The sequence below is a fragment of the Rhamphochromis sp. 'chilingali' genome, assembly GCF_963969265.1.
Source record: "Rhamphochromis sp. 'chilingali' genome assembly, chromosome: 12".
In the NCBI taxonomy this organism is placed as follows: Eukaryota; Metazoa; Chordata; class Actinopteri; order Cichliformes; family Cichlidae; genus Rhamphochromis; species Rhamphochromis sp. 'chilingali'.
The window spans coordinates 21,301,737-21,326,158 of record NC_137939.1 but is presented as its reverse complement, the minus strand read 5'-3'; the positions used below and the strand labels follow the sequence as shown (position 1 = coordinate 21,326,158).

At 37.9% G+C, this 24,422-nt stretch overlaps 3 protein-coding genes across 4 annotated transcripts; 2 read left to right on the top strand and 1 right to left on the bottom strand.

The window, feature by feature from the left end:
• Positions 1 to 2,119: 2,119 nt before the first annotated feature.
• On the top strand, positions 2,120 to 6,115 carry LOC308407175 (acidic mammalian chitinase-like; the record flags this gene model as incomplete). Its single annotated transcript, XM_080898690.1, has 7 exons — positions 2,120 to 2,275; positions 2,430 to 2,554; positions 3,012 to 3,135; positions 3,252 to 3,434; positions 3,541 to 3,657; positions 3,854 to 3,986; positions 5,826 to 6,115. 7 exons carry the CDS (start codon positions 2,120 to 2,122, stop codon positions 6,113 to 6,115), a joined length of 1,128 nt encoding a protein of 375 aa, XP_080754816.1.
• A 1,774-nt stretch (positions 6,116 to 7,889) lies between these two features.
• LOC308407173 (chitotriosidase-1-like) lies at positions 7,890 to 12,523 on the top strand (the record flags this gene model as incomplete). Its single annotated transcript, XM_080898687.1, has 11 exons — positions 7,890 to 7,914; positions 7,999 to 8,025; positions 8,112 to 8,316; positions 8,398 to 8,454; positions 8,550 to 8,715; positions 8,783 to 8,907; positions 8,987 to 9,110; positions 10,141 to 10,323; positions 10,447 to 10,563; positions 10,686 to 10,818; positions 12,264 to 12,523. 11 exons carry the CDS (start codon positions 7,890 to 7,892, stop codon positions 12,521 to 12,523), a joined length of 1,422 nt encoding a protein of 473 aa, XP_080754813.1.
• Positions 12,524 to 13,038: 515 nt separating this feature from the next.
• LOC308407939 (N-fatty-acyl-amino acid synthase/hydrolase PM20D1.2-like) lies at positions 13,039 to 24,114 on the bottom strand. Of its 2 annotated transcripts, XM_080899920.1 has the most exons (13): positions 23,835 to 24,114; positions 23,667 to 23,753; positions 15,632 to 15,867; positions 15,461 to 15,547; positions 15,232 to 15,365; positions 15,033 to 15,152; positions 14,817 to 14,892; positions 14,675 to 14,736; positions 14,503 to 14,581; positions 14,332 to 14,403; positions 14,089 to 14,254; positions 13,902 to 14,001; positions 13,039 to 13,680 (listed from the first exon to the last, which is right to left on the bottom strand). In XM_080899920.1, the coding sequence occupies exons 1-13, from the start codon at positions 24,052 to 24,054 to the stop codon at positions 13,551 to 13,553; spliced, it is 1,569 nt and encodes a 522-aa protein (XP_080756046.1). In that variant the 5' UTR covers positions 24,055 to 24,114; the 3' UTR covers positions 13,039 to 13,550. The 2 variants fall into 2 exon arrangements, with proteins under 2 accessions (XP_080756046.1, XP_080756047.1); XM_080899921.1 differs by lacking the exon at positions 23,667 to 23,753.
• Between the last annotated feature and the right edge of the window lie 308 nt (positions 24,115 to 24,422).

Sequence of the window (24,422 nt, the reverse complement as noted above, 5' to 3'; positions counted from 1 at the left end):
TCATCAGCGCAAGAAGGTTTTCGTGACTTTAATATGCGTAGCAGCAGTTCACAGAAGAATTAGCTGTAGAACGCAGAGTTAGTTTGATTCTGTCAAAATCAGTCTTACAGTGATTCATGAAATTTTGAATAATTATCGTAAATAACTATTTGTTGGTGTTGCAGATCACATGTTGCAGATAGAAAAAGGATCAACTGATTCAACATGGCTCAAGTAACAATCTTGGCTGGTAAATAAATCATCATTATTTCAGTTACTAATTGATTCAAAAGTGTAAAATTCTGCAAAATAATAACTAATATATTTGTTTTTCCAGGTTTGTCCCTTTTGATTTGTCTTCAAGTTGGTATGTATTGATCATCTATATGTATTACTGACACGTGTTTCTGAATTACATGACTTAAAATGAGAAAAAAAAATTCTCCTCTTTGCAAAAGTGTCTTCAACCAAACTGGCATGCTACTTCACCAACTGGTCCCAATACAGACCGGGTGCTGGGAGATACATTCCTGAAAATGTAGACCCCAACCTGTGCACACACCTGATCTACGCCTTCTCTGTAATCAGCCCCTCAAATGAGATAACAATGTACGAGTGGAATGATGATGTTCTTTACAGATCCTTCAATGCCCTCAAGAACAGGTGCGTGGTTGAAATATTACTTTAACCGTGGCTTTGTTCTCAATCATTAATAACAAAAGTGTGCAAGGTTCAGCAGCTGTTCTGGCATGAACGGTGAAGTGGTATTCAAATAATTTTTAACCCTAAGCACTTAATTATTGACAGATTTGTTTTAATTTTACTAGTGCAGCCAAAATAAAGAGGAAAGAGGAAAGAGTTACATGCAAAAATCTCAAAATAAAACAGATTTAACAAGACAGTGGTCTTTAAATGAACACAGAACCTATCATTTATATATATATATATATATATATATATATATATATATATATATATATATATATATATATATATATATATATATATATATATATATATATAAAAGTTTAGGAAATTTTGGAGAAAAAAACCTTTTCTTAACTAGAGATGATGACACTGATGAATATTATGTAAATATTATGTAAAATTATTATGTAAAATTGCCCCTTGGGGATAAATAAAGTCTTTCTGATTCTGATTCTGATAATGTTCCACGAGTGTGCCACTGTTTTTATTGCATTCTTATCATGATTCTGATATCCTAAAAATCTTTATACGTATTAAGTGTTCTTATAGAAACTTATATTAGTTTCTGTTATATATTTGTATTTATACCAGGATAAGAAGCTTTTTTTATGAAACACACACCATTTCTCAAATGTAGCATTCTTGTGCTTCATTCGTTTTGCATCAAATTGGATAAATTTTAAACTGTGTTCATATATAAAAGACATGTCACATGTGAATGATTTGTGGAAACAAACTCAAGTTGAGCTTTTGGTAGTCAGCATTTTGCTTTTATTAAATGAGACATAACAAGAAAGGAGTGAATCTGACTAAAACAAAATAGGACACTGTATCCTCACATAACCTGTTTTAAGGGGTTCAAATTGACTCAGTACTGAGATACAAAATCCAGTTAGCAGTACTGTGGTTTTTTTCAGACCTATACAAAATTCAACCTGTTTATACAAACAGAAGAGTCATTCCCTGCTGACCAAAAACAACCCAGGTTAAAGACAACTTCTGCCACCTCGAACCACAAAGAATTATTAAAGGACTATCACTGATCATCACTCCTTACACAATTTTTGAAGTAAAGGGTTTCTAATGCAAAATTTTCATAGGAGTTATGTTAAATGAATAAAAAAATTGGTAAACAAATAAAAAGAGTTGGATGATTTTACATGACATGAGGAATGAGGACTTGCAAAATGTAGCATTCTTGTCAAGTCACATGGCTTAATTATAAATCTACCTGTTTTTCTACATCTCATCACAGAAACCCCCAGCTGAAGACTCTGTTGGCTGTTGGTGGCTGGAACTTTGGCACTGCACAGTTAGTCTACATGACAACAGCATCACAAAGCTGTAGAATTACATTATTTCACATAACAACAACAAATTCATCATCACCTCAATATATCTATAAACTTTCCATCTCAATAGGTTTACCATCATGGCTTCAACTCCTGCCAGTCGCCAGACATTCATCCAGTCTTGCATCAGATTCTTGAGGCTGCACGGCTTTGATGGACTTGACCTGGACTGGGAGTATCCTGGAGCACGGGGAAGCCCACCAGAGGACAAGAAGAGATACACAGTGCTCTTACAGGTTAGTCTGGAAATCAATGTATACTTGTTAATACTATGCACATTATATTTTAGTATGTTATCGTTCCTTTTATATGTATTTTACATATAAAATATGCTTTCTTATTAAAATGAATGCACAATATCATCCTTGTCTACTGTATTCTTGCGTCTAGGAATTACTTGCTGCCTTTGAAAAAGAAGCTACTGAGACCAAACAACCACGGCTCTTGCTCACAGCTGCAGTGGCCGGTGGGAAGGGGAACATTGACAACGGCTACGAGATTGCCAATGTGTCAAAGTGAGTTTATTTGATAGGAAGTCACTAAAGTTCCAATCCTAAAGATTTCATCCCACTTTTCATTTTGCAGCACTGGAGATTACTTAAATAAATGCAAGTGTTAATTCATACTAAAACACTGATGGTCCCAGATTTACAGGGACAGCAAATATTTGATCAGAAGAGCTACCTGTGGTTTTATTTACTATACACACATTGCTTAATGTGAAAGGCTTAGACAGCAAACCACAGTAATAACATGAAAAAATGATGTAGAGAGATAGTTACATAATGTGAATACACTGAATGATTTTTCTTGAATGATACATGCTGATAAAAAGTATTAAAGTTACAGTTTGAATACATGGGCATTTTTAAGGATTTTTACTTTAAATATGTTCAAGTTCTTAACTTATTTAACTTATTATTATTATTGATATTATTTTGTTACATTGTATTTAATGGTGATGTTTTACAGGTTTCTAGACTTTATAAATGTCATGACCTATGACTACCACGGAGCTTGGGACCCATTCACTGGTCATAACAGCCCTCTGTACCGCAGCTCCGTCGATCAGGGTGATAACATATATTACAATGTGGTGAGTGAAACTTTCATCAACATTCATATATATATATATATATATATATATATATATATCACTATAAAATATCATTATAATAATATTATATAATATACTATTTTTTTCTCTCAAAGGATTTTTCTATGAAATATTGGAGGGACCAGGGAGCTCCTATGGAAAAGCTCTTAGTCGGTTTCCCCACATATGGACGCACATTCACCACATCAACAGCTGCTAATGGTCTTGGAGCTGCAGCCACAGGACCAGCGAGTGCTGGGCCTTACACCCGTGAAGCTGGGTTTTGGTCTTACTACGAGGTCAGCTAATATAAAGCAGCTTATGTTCAGATTTATTACACCACAATGTTTTCCATAAATCGCAAACTGTGTGAAGGGTGTTGAAGTATTATTTTCTTCTCTACAGATTTGCACATTCATCCAAACAGGCAGCATAAAGTGGATTGATGAGCAAAAGGTGCCCTATGCCATTAAGGGCAATGAGTGGGTTGGCTTTGATAACAGGCAGAGCTTTGAAATCAAGGTACCAATGCCAATTTATGTTTAAGGTGATAATACAAAACAAATCCTAATGTTCTTATTAACTGGCAGCTATATCTTACTGCTCTTAAAGTAGTACAGACATCAGGTAAAGTTTGGTTACATTTGGTTACTTTTGGATTGTGCACTGGTGGAAATGTGGTAGTTTTAAATTGCAACTCACAGTTTATATTTCACAGGCACAGTATGTGAAAGACAACAGATTTGGAGGAGCATTTGTCTGGTCTCTGGATCTCGATGACTTTGCTGGACAGTTCTGTGGACAGGGACATTATCCTCTCATTAGTTATCTGCGCACTCTTTTGAATTCAGGTAAACTGAAAAAAGTATAAAGTATAAACATGGACATTTTAATATTCATCAGTGTCATCATCTCTAGTTAAGAAAAGGTTTTTTTCTCCAAAATTTCCTAAACTTATATATAGATATATATATATATATATATATATATATATATATATATATATATATATATATATATATATATATATATACACACACACACACACACACAGTGGGGCAAAAAAGTATTTAGTCAGCCACCGATTGTGCAAGTTCCCCCACTTAAAATGATGACAGAGGTCAGTAATTTGCACCAGAGGTACACTTCAACTGTGAGAGACAGAATGTGAAAAAAAAATCCATGAATCCACATGGTAGGATTTGTAAAGAATTTATTCGTAAATCAGGGTGGAAAATAAGTATTTGGTCACCTCAAACAAGGAAAATCTCTGGCTCTCACAGACCTGTAACGTCTTCTGTAAGAAGCTTTTCTGTCCCCCACTCGTTACCTGTATGAATGGCACCTGTTTGAACTCATCATCTGTATAAAAGACACCTGTCCACAGCCTCAAACAGTCAGACTCCAAACTCCGCCATGGCCAAGACCAAAGAGCTTTCGAAGGACACCAGGAAAAGTATTGTAGACCTGCACCAGACTGGGAAGAGTGAATCTACAATAGGCAAGCAGCTTGGTGTGAAAAAATCAACTGTGGGAGCAATCATCAGAAAATGGAAGACATGCAAGATCACTGATAATCTCCCTCGATCTGGGGCTCCACGCGAGATCTCATCCCGTGGGGTCAAAATGATCATGAGAACGGTGAGCAAAGATCCCAGAACCACACGGGGGGACCTGGTGAATGACCTGCAGAGAGCTGGGGCCAAAGTAACAAAGGTCACCATCAGTAACACACTACAACGGCAGGGAATCAAATCCCGCAGTGCCAGACGTGTTCCGCTGCTGAAGCCAGTGCATGTCCAGGCCCGTCTGAAGTTTGCCAGAGAGCACATGGATGATACAGCAGAGGATTGGGAGAATGTCATGTGGTCAGATGAAACCAAAGTAGAACTTTTTGGTATAAACTCAACTCGTCGTGTTTGGAGGAAGAAGAATACTGAGTTGCATCCCAAGAACACCATACCTACTGTGAAGCATGGGGGTGGAAACATCATGCTATGGGGCTGTTTTTCTGCCAAGGGGACAGAACGACTGATCCGTGTTAAGGACAGAATGAATGGGGCCATGTATCGTGAGATTTTGAGCCAAAACCTCCTTCCATCAGTGAGAACTTTGAAGATGAAACGAGGCTGGGTCTTCCAACATGACAATGATCCAAAACACACCGCCCGGGCAACAAAGGAGTGGCTCCGTAAGAAGCATTTGAAAGTCCTGAAGTGGCCTAGCCAGTCTCCAGACCTCAACCCCATAGAAAATCTGTGGCGGGAGTTGAAAGTCCGTGTTGCTCGGCAACAGCCCCAAAACATCACTGCTCTCGAGAAGATCTGCATGGAGGAATGGGCCAAAATACCAGCTACTGTGTGTGCAAACCTGGTAAAGACCTATAGTAAACGTTTGACCTCTGTTATTGCCAACAAAGGTTATGTTACAAAGTATTGAGTTGTATTTTTGTTATTGACCAAATACTTATTTTCCACCCTGATTTACGAATAAATTCTTTACAAATCCTACCATGTGGATTCATGGATTTTTTTTTCACATTCTGTCTCTCACAGTTGAAGTGTACCTCTGGTGCAAATTACTGACCTCTGTCATCATTTTAGGTGGGGGAACTTGCACAATCGGTGGCTGACTAAATACTTTTTTGCCCCACTGTATATATATATATATGTACTTACTGTATTTACTAGATTCTCCACCACCTCCACCGGTAACCACACATCCACCACTCGTCTCTACGATCCCTCCTGGCCCAACAGCTACTACCACTACTACGGCTACTACTACCACTACTGCTACTACTGCCAAAACAACCTCAAGTCCTGTTTCTGGAAGTGGATTCTGCGCTGAAAAGCCAGATGGCCTGTATGTAAATGATGAGGATCCCCACACCTTTTATCAGTGTGTCCATGGACATGTCTACATCCAGACATGTCCAAATTATCTTGTTTACAGTGATGCATGCAAATGCTGTACCTAATTGACACTGAATAAAAGTTGTCTTGATCTAGCAAAAATGGTTTTTTATTCTTTTTATTTTTTATGAGAACCACACTGCCTGGACAGTCAATAAAGCCATAAATTCTAAAAACTGTATTAACCATTAAGCAAATGTACCCAGTACTCTGCAATACACATTATGTAATGCAGCTACTATAGCCTGAACTACATATAGGTCCATTTTAAAGCTAGGATGGGTTTGCCAAGATTTGCAGCTAGCTGCAGATTTTTTTCTTTAAAGGTTAGAATTAGATGAACAATATTGAATTTTTGGTCTCTGGATTGAAAATTGTACACCCAGTTAATGTACTTGAAACTGGAGCAGGTTTGGTTAAACTTTACATGAAGGTAACTAAAAGATTGTACAACAAATACAAATCTGGCCATGTTTCCTTTTTTTCTGTTTGTCTGGCATTTATCTGGCATTTTCTTTTCCTCGAAACCTGCTGTGGCTGTCCCTGTGCCAGCATTGTAACGGCTGGCTCAAACACAATAAAGGTCTCAACACCACGGTGAAAGGTTAAACCATTATTTGAATAGTTGAATTAATAAAGGAGAAGAGTGGCTGCTGCAGCACGGTAGAAAGAAAGAGTGAGTCAGAGCTTTACAAACAAACAGCTGACATAAATTGAGCCAACAAGTAAGCACATGCACTTTCCAGCCATCTGACCAAGCTGAAAATTAGGTTTTGTTTTGAGGAAACACCAAAATAAATTATGTGTCAGTATAATACTCGCTGCAATTCCACATCATTGGTACTCAAGCTTTTTCAATGCACAGCTCAATATAATATTTAACAATTGCTAACATTAAAAATGGCTTTGAGGTTTTTTTTTTGCAAGGTTGAATTTTAGTAAAACAAATGTTGGTGCAAAAGCGTCAGTAAACTTTTGACTGTTGTGGTGCTGCACCACTGTTACCATCGTGGTGCTGCAGTAGAATGAAAACCCTTTCCTTTTGCTAAATATTGTTGCTTGACCCTGTTAGGATATCTAATAAAGCATAGGCAAATTATAGAAATTACATTTTGTGGGTCTTCTGCAATGTTCAGGTCCTGCTTTACTGTCATTTCAGTCTGTCACTGGGAAGCTGCCAGACAACATGATCAGACCATAATATATTCATTATAATATTCAACATTTGTGCATATAATTTGATTTTACTGTAATGAAATTAAGATGCTAAGTTTCTTTTATAGGTGTATAACTACTAAACTGCTGCTTGGTAGGGGGCTGCTAGGAAACACGATGACGTCATAATATCAGGTAAGATCCTTCAGGGGCCTAAGATGTACCCATGTGACGGTTTTGGTTCCTCAGCTCCTAACGGTGTAGGAGTAGTTCACAGACAAGCAGACAGGCGGGGAACATATGTAAAATAGTAAGACAGCTGTTTTTTGTATATCCGCGTAATTTTAACTTTCAGGTCCAGGTGTTTGCAAGCTATGTGATGAGCAATCTTAGGTTTTCTGCAAACGTTGTGGAGGCTTTCAAAACAATGTGTGTGTGTGTGTGTGTGTGTGTGTGTGTGTGTGTGTGTGTGTGTGTGTGTGTGTGTGTGTGTGTGTGTGTGTGTGTGTGTGTGTGTGAGTGAGTTCATGAATCAGTTACTATTTGACTTATGAAGCAATACCAGAATGTCCTTAAATTTAGGACATTTGGTTTACTTTGAGTTAATGATTATCATAGATTCTGCTTTTTTTTTTTTTCTTTACTGCACTGTTTTATTACATTACCAGTCTGACCTCAGCTATCATGCGCATCCTAATTGTGATCTCAGGTAAGGGAAATTGAAATACAGATTTTGCAAATGCAAATTTTATATTTAACTATTTGTATGTAACAAAAAAATGCAACTGTTAAGGTCTCTGTCTCGCCTTTGGCAGTCTGGGTGAGTTCATAAATTGTACCAACCCTTTTATATTGGACAGTCATATAATGTTTTAAAGAGATTGAAAAATGTTCTTTCATATTCAGTCTCATCCTCCAGACTTGTGTGTTACTTCACAAACTGGTCCCAATACAGACCTGGCAATGGGAGGTTTATGCCTTCAAATATTGATCCAAACCTTTGTACGCACCTAATCTATGCCTTTTCTGGTATTAATGAGGCAAATGAATTAGTGACCATAGAATGGAATGATGAGGAACTCTATAGATCCTTTAATGGACTCAAACAAAGGTTAGTCTATTTTCTCCTCATATCACTTACAAAATGTTGAGAAAAAATAATCTTTGCTGCTGTATCTTTACATTCCCACAGGAATCCAAATCTTAAAACCCTGCTGGCAGTTGGAGGCTGGAACTTCGGAACGCAAAAGTGTGACACTAAGCATAAAACAATAATGAATCATAAATTTTCTCTTTATACAGATCTTTTTAATTGTGCCTTTCTTTTGCCAATCGGTTTCATAGGTTCACTACTATGGTGTCAACGCAAGCCAAAAGAAATACATTTATACAATCTTCTATCAAACTACTGAGAAAATTTGGTTTTGATGGACTAGACCTAGACTGGGAATACCCTGCAGCAAGAGGAAGCCCTCTGGAAGACAAGCAGAGATTCACAGTGTTATGCAAGGTCAGATTTGGAGTTACTGATGATTGGCATGAACCACGAAGTTACCTTTCTTTTCTGTGGTTTATAGGAGCTACTACAGGCCTTTGAGGCAGAGGGAACATCAACAGGACAGCCCAGGTTAATGATTTCTGCTGCTGTGTCTGCTGGTAAAGGAACCATTGATGCCGGTTATGAAGTCTCAGAGATGTCAAAGTAAGCTTATTAGTAATATCACATTGCATGCCCTGCAAAACCTGTTTTGCTGACCTTGACCTCTCATGCACTTTATCAGGTATGTCGATTTTATTAATGTGATGACATATGACTTTCATGGTACCTGGGAGAGTGTCACAGGACATAACAGCCCCTTATACAAAGGATCCCAAGATATTGGGGACCACGTTTACTTAAATACTGTGAGTAGATGGGTTCATTTTTCTCCCTGAAAAAGAGGGATTATGTAATCCATTCCGTTTGTTTCTTTGTCTGTTTGTTAGCGGTCTAGTGTTTCAAATTTTATGAAATGATAGATACCAACAAGCTGATCTAAGGTCATTTAATTTTCATGAAAATCAGGTCAATGTGAAAACTAGTAAAAACTTTACATACACAATTTTTTTATGGGTCATGTTCAGACTTCACAACAATATACTAGGTCTTGGGGAGCATGTGTACCTAGGTTGGCCAAACCTTTGACCTTTATGAAATAAATTCAAACAACCATATTGAGTTATATATCATATAAAAGGGTATGGAGAGAGCTGCACAAGACACTACAACATCACTATGACACTATAATATTTCTCAAAATTACACAATGACTGAAAATATGTTAAAAATGTTCAAATCTCAAGCATGTAGATTTGCATGTAAATCACAAAGATTTCAGCTAATTCTGATCCAATCATATGAATAAAGATGAAAAATACACCCTTTTAGTATGTATTAGGAAAAAGCTTTCATTTCGATCAAATCATCTCCAAATTTTGAAGCAATATATTTGTCAAAGGGGAACATAAGCGCTTTCTTTTTCTGAGCTCTTTAGAAAATTTTTTGATATAACATTATATGACTTCACAATGACACAAAAATATTAATATAGTGCAGAAATGACTATGAAAACAATGCAGATATCATTATTGGGGATAACAATACCAGTGAAACATAAAACACCAAACTTTTAGTATAGCCCTTGCCCTTCAGGGACAGTTGTGCTCTCTGAGTGCTTTGTTTTAGACTGCAATTGCTCCCAGCCACGCTCCACTTTTCCACACAGTTCTCAACCAACTGTCGATGGATTGACATTGATTGTCACCATTTTTACACCCTTCTCTAATTCTAACACTTGAGAATTTAAATCACAAATTATTTATAAAGTCAATGAGTCACTGAACCTGATAATACTAGTATTAATGACAATATAACTTACATATGTTTACATTTTAGGATTTTGCTATGAGGTACTGGGCAGAAAAGGGAACACCTGTACAAAAGTTAAATATGGGCTTTGCTACATACGGACGCACGTTTCGTCTTTCTACTCAATCCAGTCAAGTTGGAGCCCCTGCCAGCAGCCCTGCTGCTGCTGGCACATTTACAAGGGAGCCCGGCATTTGGTCTTATTATGAGGTAAAAAGAAATCCCCACTCTCATATTAATATGTTCATTTTAAGTCAGTTTCTATGTCTTAGTAGCAGATCAATGTTAATATGTCAAGTTACCACACAGAATGCATTTTTTATCTGTTTTCAGATTTGCACCTTTCTTCAAGGGGCCAGTGTCCACTTGATTGAGGACCAGAAAGTCCCATATGCCACCAAACAAAACGAGTGGGTTGGATATGACAATAAAGAAAGTTTTATGACTAAGGTAGACATGTGCATCTGGATGTTGCTCAGTTTTTCTTTGCCAGATAACATTAGTACTAAAACAACATATCACATTAAAATGTGCATACTGTTATTAAGTTGTTTCGATTGTTACTGCTTCAGGTCCGTTACCTAAAAAACAACACTTTTGGAGGAGCCTTTGTCTGGGCTCTGGATCTAGACGACTTTAATGGACAGTTCTGTGGACAGGGACAATACCCCCTCATCGGTTCTCTTCGCTCTCTTTTGTTTCCAGGTAATAAAATTCCTACATTAGCATTTTATGTTTGTTTTGAGCTAGCCAGTTTTGGATTTGGGGAAACCTGCAGTCTGCTGAAACTGAAGAAGTCACTTGGATGAGTGACGAAACGTTTCTCCCACAAAACGCTACGTCCAGATGAACAGAATCAACTTTTGGACAGCTAGCCAGTTACTTATTAGTATGCATATTTTCCAATTAGTCAATATAAAGGCTGTTAATGCCTTATTTGGGATATCTGTATTCTATCATAGCTTCCTAATGTTTGTTAAATGAAATACGTAAGAAGGCTTCAGCACATCAGTGACAATCCTAACATTATTTGCTCTTTAGCAATAAAAGACTGGTCAATTTGTCATAAAAGCACTTGAGGATGATCTATTTTTATTAAATAAAACACAAAACAAGTGTTCAATGTATCCAGATGAATACTGGTTAAATCTTTGAACTCGGGATTTGAATTTTCACTCACAGCAAATGCTCGAAAGCTACTATTACACTGACACTTATTAACCCAGACAGGATCTATATAATATGAAACAGAGAGACACTGTTGAATAGCTTTCTGGCCTTTTGCAAACCGAAAGCTGGTCAGCTGAAATAAACAGAAAGTTTAAGGAGGAGATCTGTTCTAAACATTTAAAAAATAAAAATAAAGATAAGGAAAAAACATGTAAAAATATTTTAATACCATTTTAAAATGTCTTAAGTTGTCCATTAAAAAATATTCAAATAAAATGTGTGTATAACTCCAAATTTGATTAAGGTTTATTGAAACACCTGAGAAAAGGACATATAAATTGCAACAGGGAAGTGTAAAGAGGAAGAACTCGTACGGAGCCCATGTGTGCCAAGTGTCAAATTTCTGGTGACTTACACCTCACTTTAGAACAAGGAGCAAATGGAAGCACATTTTAAGAGACCATCATTTAATAGGAGGTTATCTGAACATTATTAACATTTGCAGTTCATAAGAAACAACTGCAGTTATTAGGGCTATCAAAGAGTATTGACTATAGGCCCCTACATCCATGTACAACACCTTGCTTACTAATTAGCAAGCAGTAATTACAAATGTTTTAGGAAAATTTCGTAATTTAGGAAAATTATTGGCCTAATTGTTAAAAAAAAAAAGGTTTTGCGAAGAATTTTATTGTTGGCATTATTAACAACTTTGACTAATAAAGAGCTTGTATGCTACTAACATGCACACTAGCAAATGTTTAATTTATTAACTGACTATTAATTTGCGCACCCTAATATAGCCGTGGTTTTATGTAGGATATTTTTTTATATTATATTAACTAAAAGTTAACTTCTTTAATTTAATTTCACTTACTGATAAGTAATAATAATAATTTATGATGATAATAATAAGTATTATTATTATTATTGTTGTTAGTAGTAGTAGTAGTATAACTTTATAGCTATTGTTTCTACAGATCTTCCTCCACTTCCAACTGCTCACACAAACCTGAATCAGGAGACATCAACAAATAAGGATCACATTTTGCCTCATCCCAGACCATCAATCACTACTACAACCACTGACAACTTCTGTGCTACAAAAATTGGTGGGCTCTATGCCAAACCTGACGCTCCAGGTTCTTTTTACAGCTGTGCCAATGGCATCACGTGGATCCAAAACTGCCCAGCTAATTTAGTCTTTCGAGACAGTTGTAAGTGCTGTGACAGGCCGTAGAGACTCTGGACTATTTGTTCTGAGTTTTGGTTTTCAGCTTGTTTTTATTACCATTTGGGTCACTATAATGTCATGTCACATTTGGTCAGTTTTGATCATTTTAAACATAAATGCATGATCTTCATCTGAATTTTTTTCTTTTGAGGTTTGGCTTTCAGAGTCTAATCCTTATGTGAACCAGTCCAGGTTTTGCAACGTATGAAATAAAATATGATTATAATTACATTACATTATTCATCTGAGGATGAACATTGGTCAGTTAATAAAGTTGTTCCACTTTACTTTTAAGTGTTGCTGGAGTTCCTACGTTGTTAGTTCCTTGTCCTCTTCATGCACCTTGGAAGTAGGTGAAGTTGCTGCTGAAAATCCTAGGTGACACAAGGCTTGGGTTGACAACACCCGATCAGCCTTTTAATACCTGAGCGGTTATTAAAAACTGTCAAATTGCTCATACTGTTGTGTTAAGAAAGCCTATCTAAAATTGTGAACAGATTCAATCACATTTACAAATCTGGAATCATTTTAATGAGTCAGCCAGTAAAACAGCATTCTTTGAACATGTAGTCCAGTGTTTGATTCAAGTTAAGCATCCCTGTAGGTAGTGCTGTCATTTGTACCATTCATTATGAGCGGTCCTAATCAAAAAAACATGTATCTTTATGACTGCACTACTATCAGTGTCCCACAATAAGACATATATAATAATTGGTTAATTGAATCATATCATACCACCATAGAGTTCAGAAAAAAATAGTACATCAGTCTGCATAGAGCACCAAAACTTAATCTTGAATGCAAAATTCTAGATAGCCAATTCAGTGATTTTACTGCAGAAAGGTCAGTGCTCTATCTACTCACATATCACTGAAAAGAGTCAGTAGTCCACATAAAAGATAAAAGTACATCCCACTTTGAAATTAGCAAAATTGTAGTTTCTGATTCTATAATGCAAAAGTTATTTAGTGCAATATCAATGCATTTTGTATGCTATTCATGTGTTTATCTTATCACCAATGTTGTCAATTGCTTAGAGTTCATGGACAGAGCTGTGGGGCTCAGGGAGCTTCCTAATGTCACAGTTCTGGATCAAATTGAAGTAAAAAACAATCATCTCCTCGTAGTTCTTAGTGGAAATCCTTTCATTGATGCCATGGAATCTGAGAAACAAAGGAAAAAAAGGATTCATGGTACTTGGAACAAGAAAGTATTTTATGTATTCCCCTCTTCTATTCATGCTGCATGATCTGTTTCTAGAGTTGAGAAATAATCACTGCACGTGGAATTCTTCTTACTGTATTTGTTCAATTTTAAATTGAGGTCTGCAGACATTTTTGGTGAAAATATATTTTGACAGTATTAAAAGCTGCTGAATTCTCACCTCTCAAAGTCACCTGGCTTAAACCAAGCCGGGGAAAACCGATAAATATTTTTGGTCAGGTCGACGAAGTGTCGACTGTCTGTGTTTCCAATACAGATAGCTGCACATTTAAATATGATATTAAATTACTTATAATGTCCTGAAAGATGCTTTAAAATGCTTCCATACAAATCTGTATGAACCCTACCTGGAGCAACTGTAACTGTTGGAAACAAGTCCAGCACCGTTTTCTTAATAATTTGGAAGCCAAAGGCCTTGTCATCAGCACCGCTGATGGGTAGAGGGTCAAATCCATTAACAAGTTCTACCTTCACTCGCTGGTCGCCCACCGTATCCTTGATGATGTCCAGTACCTAAAAAAGACAGCACACATCTCATATTCATGTCAAAGTGTACATAGTAAGGCATTCATTCTCAAAAAGGACTCTACCTCTTGTACCGACTGCGCTGAGTGAATTCGTAGATTTACATAAGCTTCAGCAAGGGAAGGAATAACATTTATCTGCAGAGGGAGGGAGATATTGAATTTTTACAAAGAAAAGTAACAGGCTTAAAATCTTACTTCTTGTGAATTACATTCAATTTAAAATAATCACTGCACCTTTACTCCTGCATTAAAAAAGGTGACTGCTGTGGTAGTCCTTACAAATGCATTAGATACTGGTTTTCTTTCAAGTATCCTGAAACATAAAAACTGGTCTATTTCACTGGAACCAATCACAAGAAAACATGACATTTGAATTTATATTTAAATGATATTTAGCAGTTATTACCTGCTAAGGAGCGGAGAGAAGAGCCACAAATTCGACATTATGAACTTTAGTGGTAAACTGAACTGAAGGCAAAGAATTAGTAGTTGGTAAAGAATGAGTACATGAGTATACTACTAGTAAAGAAGTATTTAGATTACCCTACCTTGTGGGCCAGATGCTCAAAGGTGTCACCTTCAGGACCATAACCAAATAACCTCGGCATTGGGTTGTCCTCTAGTCTGAGGAAACAGGATCACAGTTAAATCTTTTATACTAGCTTTTTAAACATGGGGTAGTAAAATTATGGAAGGCAGTGAAACATATGAACAGAGAAGCTAAACAGAACTCATTATAGTTTAAAAAACAATGTTCCTCTCACCTTTTGACTGCTGTGGCTAAGATCCCAATGCTAGTTTCCCTGGGAGGCATCGAGGAGTGACCAGGGGCCACAGACACACTAAGCTTTATAACAGCCTGGCCTTTTTCACTTAACCCGATTCTGCAAATCATAAATCATACACATAAACATAAGATGTGATCAACACAAGTGCACAACACATGTTTAGATAGGTTCTTACAGAGCAGCAGGTCCTTCAAGACCAGGAATGATTCCATCAGATATAGTCAGGCCCTCATCCATGACAAACAACAGCTGGACACCACGTTGCTTCAGAATACGCACTATGTTCATCGCTCCATTGAGACCACTGATCTTAAAAAAAGAGATTTTGAAGAGCACAGCCATTAAAATGTGATATTTCCAATCCCACTTAAGTTTGTAATGTCATAGTGAAACTGTTAACATACTTCTTCATCATGACCAAGACCGATGTAAAATCCCCTGCGTGGAGCATAGCCCTTTAACAGCAAGTACTCCAGCGCCTGAAGTATTCCCTAGAAGAAATAAATCAGCTGTTTAGCCAAATATACCTCAAGTCTGTTTAAAAGTAAGCTCACACAAAAGTAATGTTTTCACACCATTAGATTGTTTTTGTCATCTATGGTTCCTCTGCCGTAGATGAAGCCATCGATCTCCTTTGCAGAAAATGGTGGTGCTTCCCAACCATCTGACTCTGAAGCAGGTACTACATCAATGTGGGCCAGCAGCATGTATGGCACCAGTTCAGGCTGTGATCCTTTCACCCAAAACAAGTGGCTGTAGTTTGCCACCAATTCATGATGAACCAAGCTAGAAGAGAAAACTGTAGGGAAGGCTGACAAAAACAAAAAACTTAAAAACAAGCTGAAAGAGCAATTGTTATCTTAAATTCATCCTATCTTTCATGACTTATTTATGATAACTTTTTCATGATTATGACTTATTGATTTATTTATAGTAAAAATTCAACTACAAAAAGCATCTACTTGTTCCAGCTTCAAGCAAGTGGTGATCTATGGTAAATAAAATCACTATTGCACATTTTAGAAACTGTCGCAAGCTGTCATCTGCTAAAATTGAACTATAGAAAGTTTCATTTCACAAGTGAGATAAAACAACTGATAGAGGAGGCTATGAAAATTGCAGCAAATGCTTTACAAATGCAATCACTGGTTACTTTACTAGGTGCACCTGTTTAGCTAGTCATTAAAACAAATATCTAATCAGCTAATCACATGCAACCGAGTCAGTGCATTCAGGTATCTAGACATGGTCAAGATGGCCTCCTAAAGTTCAAAGTGAGCATTAAAATGGGGGAAATAAATGTGACTTTGAACCCAGATTTGTTATTGGTTTCCGATGGGTTGGTCTGCGTATTTCAGAAACTTGTGATTTACTAGCATTTTCCCACACAGAAAAATCTGGGATTTTTCCACTTAAACAAGTGAAGACCAAGCAGCAACATCTGCAATTCTTATAAGTAAGGACTTTTATTTGAAAATATTAGTTTTTTAATTGTTTTGGGGCAGAGTCAGCTTCTTTTCCTTACATGACTTGGCATCAAAATACACTATATTGCCAAAAGTAAAAAAAATCAACCATCCAAATCATTAAATTCAGGTCTTCCAATCAATTCCATGGCCACAGGTTTTATGCACCTGTGGCTATGGAATCAATCAAGCACCTAGACATGCAGATTTCTTCTACAAAGATTTGTGAAAGAATGAGTTGATCTCAAGACCTCAGTGAATTCCAGTGCAAGCTCAGTCGTGAAATGTCCTTGCTACTAAATATTCCACAGTCATGTGAACAGCAGACGCTGAGCCTCCAAAAGTTGAGTCTGTTCATCTGGACGTAGCGTTTTCATTGGGAGAAATGTTTCGTCACTCAGCTGACACTGAAGAAGTCACATGGATGACTGCAGGTTTCCCCCAATCTTATAAACTGTACATTTGCATAATGACTGAAACCAGCCCACGGAAGGAACAATCGGCTGGGAGGTCACCTTCATCATAATTATGCAAATTCTCATGACCATTGATCAACAACCACTGATCAAAGACCACTGATCAATGGCCATGAATACCATTCACAAAGAGTTGGGGAATGGCTGCAGTCACAGCATTGTAAGATGGTGAAAGGTGTACTCTTAAGCCCCCTCCGCGATTCAGAGATGGTCTTTCCCTTTTCACATAAATGGCTTCCTTGACTCCGCACTCAAACCAGCGTTCCTCCCTGTCTAGGATGTGTACATCCTCATCATTGAAAGAGTGTCCACTGGCCAGTAGGTGTAAATAGACTGCAGAGTCCTGGCCTGAAGAGGTGGCTCTTCTGTGTTGTGCCATCCGCTTCACCAGAGGTTGTTTGGTTTCCCTGATGTATAAATGCTGGCAATACTCCTGGCAGCGTACACTATGTTACTCTGTTTGTGTCGGGGGACCCGATCCTTGGGGTGGACCAATTTTTGGCACAGCGTGTTTTGGGGTTTAAAGCCACAGAGACGTGGTGTTTAGAAAAAATGTGTCTCAACTGTACTCCTTACACGTACGGGATCACTACAGGTTTTCGTTTAGGCAGCGCTTGCCCTTCTCTCCTGGATCAGCTGGTGCTTTCTTTAGGCGCCTTCCCAACTTTGACAAAAGTCAAGCTGGGATAACCACGGTTACTCAGAGCCTTCTTGATGTGATGTTGTTCTGCTTCCCTGGCTGCTGAATCTGTGGGGATGGTGTTCGCTCTGTGTTGTAGCGTTCTGATGACACCCAGTTTGTGCTCCAGTGGATGATGAGAGTCAAACATTAAATACTGATCCATATGTGTAGGTTTCCGGTACACATCAGCTTTTAGATGTTCCCCATTACTGATGGAAATTTCACAGTCTAAGAAGACTAACCTGCCACTTTTCATATCCTCCCTGGGGAATTTGATGTGTCGGAATCTGGCTTTGACAGTTGCCAGGAGAATGGTACTTGTCTCAGATTATTCACCCAGATTATAAAGAACAACAAAATAAACTACCACAGCTATGCAGATGACACACAAATATATATCACAATGTCACCAGGAGACCGAGGCCCTGTACAGGCTCTTGGTAAATGCATTGAGGAAATCAATGACTGGTTGTGCCACAATTTTCTCCAGCTAAACAAAAACAAAACTGAGGTAATAGTCTTTGGCGCCAAAGAAAAACGATTACAGGTCACCAGAGAACTTCAATCTATACATCTAAAAACCACAAACCAGGCGAGAAATTTGGGTGTAGTGATGGATGCAGACCTAAACTTAGAAAAACACATTAAGACAATAACAAAGTCAGCTTACTATCACCTCAAGAATATATCAAGGATAAAAGATCTGATGTCTCAACAGGACCTGGAAAAACTAGTCCATGCATTCATCTTTAGTAGGCTTGATTACTGTAACAGCATCTTTACAGGTCTACCTGAAAAAATCAGTCAGACAACTACAGCTCATTCAGAACTCTGCTGCTCGAGTCCTCACTAAGACCAAAAAAGTGGACCACATCAGTCCAGCTCTGAGATCTTTACACTGGCTGCCTGTCCGTCAGAGGATAGACTTTAAAGTTCTGATGCTGGCCTATAAAGCTCTGAATGGTTTAGGACCAAAATACATCAGTGACCTCCTGACCCAGTATGAACCTTCCAGATCCCTCAGGTCATCTGGATCCGGTCTTTTATCAGTTCCCAGAGTCAGAACCAGACATGGAGAAGCTGCATTCAGCTTTTATGCTCCTTATATCTGGAACAAACTCCCAGAAAGCCTCAGATCAGCTGAAACACTCAGTTTATTTAAATCCAGGTTGAAGACTCACCTGTTCTCAGCTGCATTTGAATAAAGCACCAAATCCACACTTTTAAGCTTAAATTTCAAAACTTACATTTAACTACTGATCTTATCTATTTCTGATTTTATCTGTTTTGATTTTATATACTGTTTTGTTTGTTTGTTAAGCTTAAATTTCAAAACTGATTTTATCTACTGTTCTGATTTTATCTGTTTTGATTTTATATACTGTTTTGTTTGTTTGTTTGTTTGTTTGTTTGTTTGTTTGTTTGTTTGTTTGTTTGTTTGTTTGTTTGTTAAGTGGGTTTAGAGCTCTGGGTAGCTCCCCAGCTGGGTCTAGACTGGGTCTAGAGAGTATTTTAAATTCAGGGAATTTAAAATAGAAAGTAGCTCGTCCACAGAAGGACTGGTAGCTCCCCTTACGATAAGGGTTCAGATCGCGCGAACAGGTGTGAAATGTGTGTGTTTAGTTAGTTTGTTTGTTTGCTTGTTTTAATCAATTTTAAATCATGCTTTTTATTTGTTTTTGTTTCTAATGTCTCTGTAAAGCACTTTGAATCACCTTGTTGTTGAATTGTGCTATACAAATAAATTTGCCTTGCCTTGCCTTGTCTGACTGACACAAACCAAGAGTAAAGTTTGGTGGAGGGGGTATTATGGTTTGGAGCATTTTCAGGAGTTGGGCTCGGTCCCCTAGTTTAAGTGAAAGGAACACTTGTGCTCCCAACAGGGAGATGGCCCTTTCCTGTTTCAACATGACTGCACACCAGTGCACAAAGCAAGACCCATAAAGTCATGGATGAGCAAGTCCAAGATGGAAGACCTTCTTCCAACCAAATAGAACACCTTTGGGCAGGCCTGGACTGGGAAGAAAAATAAATAAAGTATCAGCCCTATACATTATTATACACGTCCTGCCAATTGTGAGATACCATTCTGAGATAATCAGCTGGCCAAAGGAGGAAATAGAAGCTACTGACATCAAGACAAGGAAGTTCCTTGCCATGGAGGGTTTCACCCAAAGTTCAGCAACCTCAGGCTAAGCTAAGTGGAAGGAAGGATGCCACGGACAAATGTGTGTCAGAACAACTATCCAGGATGAAACAACAACAATCCATGAGTACATCAGGAAGAGGTCCACTCTTGCTGCCCTTTTCTTGGCTTGTTCTAGCAATAGCCGCCTCTTGTGACTGCAAGGACTTTAGATTGGCTGCTGCTATGGTAAATGGCCTGCATTTGTAAAAAAAATCATTTGTATAAAAGCAACAAGTCCCTAAGGACTAAGTAAGTAAGTCCCTAAAGTGTACTGTAAAGCTCTATCAGTGCTGTAAAGCTCTATCAGTGCCCTGGGGCACACTGACAGAGGCGAGGCTGCCGGACACTGGCGCCACCGGGCCCTCTGACCACCACCAGTAGGCAAACATGGGGTTAGTATCTTGCCCAAGGATATCTGGCATGCAGCCTGGGATCGAACCACCAACCTTCTGATTAGTGGCTGACCTGCTCTGCCACCTGAGCTACAGCCACCCCACACTAGTATTACTGTTGACACATTTTGCTGCATCTGTTTTCAAGTTCTTTTTCTTTTTCTCACTTAGCTTTTCAGTCCCACATTTTTATTTATTTTTGTTTGCCCATCTGTATCAACGCTTCTTCCACATTTAATTATGTTCTACAAGGTGGAATATTGTTGAGGGACTGCAGCCCTTCAAGATAGCCTGTAGCCTGTCTTATATTGACAAAGCAAAGGGTCTCACTGCAGCCACTGTGGAGCTCTGCAGTAACTGGAAACACATGACCTCAACAGTGACCTGAAACCCATGACTTCCACACTAGGTAGAAACACGTCCAACATATTGCAATACGGGACACAACACAAAAACAAAGGACGTTTCTCAATTCTAAAGTACGTGAGTCCAGACTTCTTAGGCGCACACGGGAGTCCGAACTTCCCAAAAATGCAAGAACGCAGCACGATCATTTTACAATAGACCCTGCGCACAAGAAAATGCTAACTTCCTGTTTTAAGACCGGATGTAGGGTTGTACATTTCCGGTAGCTTTATTTGGCAGTCAATTGCTACTGCAAAGGTGAACTCAAAAATCATGTCCAAAATACGAAAACGGAAAGATTACATTAAGTTACAAAGAGCAGAGGGTGGTAACACTCACCATTGCTGTGTCATAAAAAAAATCAAATGATCAATTTTGATGTTTGAAAAGCGTAGATCGATTGTTTGTTTACATCACTCAACCCAAGCAGAACTACATTACTGCATGCAGAAGACACATTGTCCACATTCAGAAGCACATCTCTCTATAGTGACAGTTCTTATGATTTAAACAGGCAAATGTCCAGCATTCAAACTACAGGTGAACAATAGTCAAAGCCAGATGTTTCCCCGTTATGTCGATATCAGTACACACCTACACAGGATGTCAACAAACCGTGAAAAAAAGCCACAGGATATAAAAAAAATACATGATTGATTGCAGGTAAGGGTCTGTATATATTAGTATTTACGAAGAGTATGTTGTGACTTATTACTTACAATTACAGTGGTCCCTCGCTATAACGCGGTTCACCTTTTGCAGCGTCGCTGTTTCGCGGATTCTTTTAGTGCAATTTTGCATGCTTTTTTTTTTTTTAAAGCACATTGTGTTCTGCATCCCGATCACTTTTTTTTTTTTTTACGAAGGTTTGAGCTTTGAGAGTTTAAACAAGAGAGAAAAGTGTGAAACTGTTCATGCCTTTCTGAGAAAAGTGTATAAAGTGTGTAGTGATGGGTTTTACAGCCTTACATTTTAAAAAAAATTGTAAAATATAAAGCTGGCTACTTCGCAGATTTCACCTATCGCTGGTTATTTTTAGAACAACACCCGCGATAAACGAGGGAATTCTATATACAAATACTGAGAAATTTCAATCCCTTCTCTCTTTTGCTCTGAGGCGCGAGGGAAAAATATAATAAGTCGATGAACATCATCTACAGATATATTCAGTAAATGCCCAAGACACCTTGAGAAATGTAAATCGCCGCTTGGCTTTTTTTGGAAAACCCGAACATAAATAAGATGCGAATATCACACCGGAAATGAAGTGCCCTACAGGAGTTTCCTCACCGGAAGTAGCATATGCTAAGGTGCACATAGTCTATTGGAACAGCAGCATACTTGATGACATCACCGTTCCGGAGTTTTTACTGCCATCCCCTCTTAATTTAACTGTGATTAATATTTACAATGGAAATTACACATTATGTTTTTGATCTTCTCTCTTTTTTTGTTTTTTAAAGATAATTTTCAAAAAGTATCTTAAGCACTCTGGCAAAATTCGCTTTTATGTATGATCTGTTCCATAATGTCTAAAGAGCTTCATGCAGTTAAGCACAATTACTGCATGTATGAAAACACAAGCTTAATCTCTCTATTAATAAAAATAGTATACATGTATGCCTGAATAATAAGAAAGAGGTGAGATGTTAGAACACTTTTATATTTATTTTAATAGACACTGGCCCTTACAATAGACAGCTGGGGTTTGGAAGAGAATTGAACAAATATTTAAAATATAATCGGATCATTTGGAGCAGCCGTCAGGATCTCCACGCATTAACATGTTGTTTTTGCTCTCAGTGAAAACGTTTCCTCTTGAATTTAAATATTTTTAATGTTATATTTAACTCAGAGTCAGCTGTTTAAAAAAAGAACAGAATATTTTACATCAGGCAGTATAACAGGTGAAATTTAAAGTACACTGACAGCTCTACAAGTAAGACTTCAGTATTAAATAAAACAGTCCAGTTATAAAGCTTAATCTGAGCCAAACTGATTTGCTCAGGAACAAATGAAACACTGAAAAAAAAAAAAACAATAAAATTTTTAAATGATCTAATTGACTTGTATCATGTTTAACTTGAGTAGCGAAAGACCACAGGGGGGGGTTTGAAAATGATGTCCGCTATTGTCGCAGATCCACAGCTTGTTTTTTGTCCATAAACTTTGCAGATGAGAAGAAGAGGCAGAGTTCTTCGTGAAAAGTGAAAAAGAATGGCTTAGTTTTCAGAAATCGACATTTATGAATGAACCCATAATAATTATCACATTTAAGACATTTTCAAGTTTATTTTCTTTTCTTTGAGATTCAAAAATAATATCATTTTTAGAAAATTCAAGTAAGTTTGGAATCTTTGGGAAAAGCCAGTAGTGCACATCGTCCCACGGGGCTTTACAGTATATACATTCGTAAAATAAAAGTTCTGTCGAATCAATATTCCCATTACAGAAAGAACAAGACTTATTATCAATAGGAAAACGATGTCTGAGAAATTCTTTGGAACGGTAAACGCCTGAGAGTATTTCATAATGGACCTCCTTAGCTTTTGGAGGAATGGGAAGTTTTAGGTAATTTGCTCTGATTTCTTTCTTTTGATCGCAGGAGAACGGTTGTGAAATGGAATTTGGATTTGATCTATATGGGGGGAAAGCATTAGTGAATAATTCCTTAATTTTAGAGTGGCTGCAGCCAGGTGCTCTTGGTCGACAAAGGGTCATGGGTCATGTGACTTGAGGGTTTTGAACCACGTGCATCTCGGTGTAGCGTTTCGACATACCTTGGCTCAGCAAGACGTGGAAAGGTTAATTCTGAATAAGGTGTACGGAACAAAGTACATCTGCACAGCAAACATTAACTTTATCCATTTATTAGCGCTATACAAGTTTGACATACAAAAACTACATTAACGTTTAGAGTTACAGCCATCAGCTAGTTCCACGTTGAGCACATTATATATAAAAGAAAGTTACTTTAAGCACGTTTTACTGGCAGGTTTACCTTTTCGAAGGAATCTGTCAAATTCATGCAGCGCAGTGGTGTTGCTTTCTGTATTTGAGAATGACACGGTGGGGATGCGGATTGCCTCTGGACAAATGGAGACAAATTGTTACCAAACAGAAGTGTCTCTACCTCCATCTACATCCACTACAACACGACTCCGAATACCTTTAAAATTTGCTAGGAGCTCCTCTCTCTGATGGTGGTCAATGACGAGCGATTTGTTATTCGTCTTTTCCCAGTGTGCGAGTTGAAGTCCGGCGTTAACGTCCAGTGAAAGAGTCCTGATAGCCGCTATTGTAAATAACAGCAGGACTGTAATAAGCAAGCTGCTAATAATTATCTTTAAAAACTTAAATATTCTTAACTTTGAACCCGACTCAGTCATTGTAATGGTTGTTGTGTTTACAGCAGAACTCGTCGACTGTGACTGCAGGCTGAATTTGCATTAGAGCCACCTGCAGGCAGACAAGGACAGTCACGCCTACATTATGTAGAGAGCAGTTTTTTAAGAGCTTATTTCAGTTTTAGTTAAATCACCATCACCATTCGGGTGGAGAAAGAATATACAAAGCTTGTGTTCAATCTCCCTCACGACGTGCAGGTTTTTAGTAGTAAAATAATTGCCAAAATACAAAGCAAACACTTTATTGAAATACATTTTTCTCTGCGACCTGCTGGAGCGGGGGGGGGGGCTAGGAGGAGGAGTTGGCTGTCCGACTGCGGTCTGGAGTGTGGGGCCTCCCTGCTGCTGCG

What these genes read in the sequence shown, in the direction of transcription:
- LOC308407939 (XM_080899920.1), bottom strand. Translation starts at nt 24,054, where the DNA reads ATGACTGAGTCGGGTTCAAAGTTAAGAATATTTAAGTTTTTAAAGATA. An exon ending in GCTCCTAGCAAATTTTAAAG is followed by an intron (nt 23,754 to 23,834) that starts GTATTCGGAGTC and finishes CCATTTGTCCAG; the next exon opens with AGGCAATCCGCATCCCCACC. An exon ending in TGACAGATTCCTTCGAAAAG is followed by an intron (nt 15,868 to 23,666) that starts GTAAACCTGCCA and finishes TGTTTTTGTCAG; the next exon opens with CCTTCCCTACAGTTTTCTCT.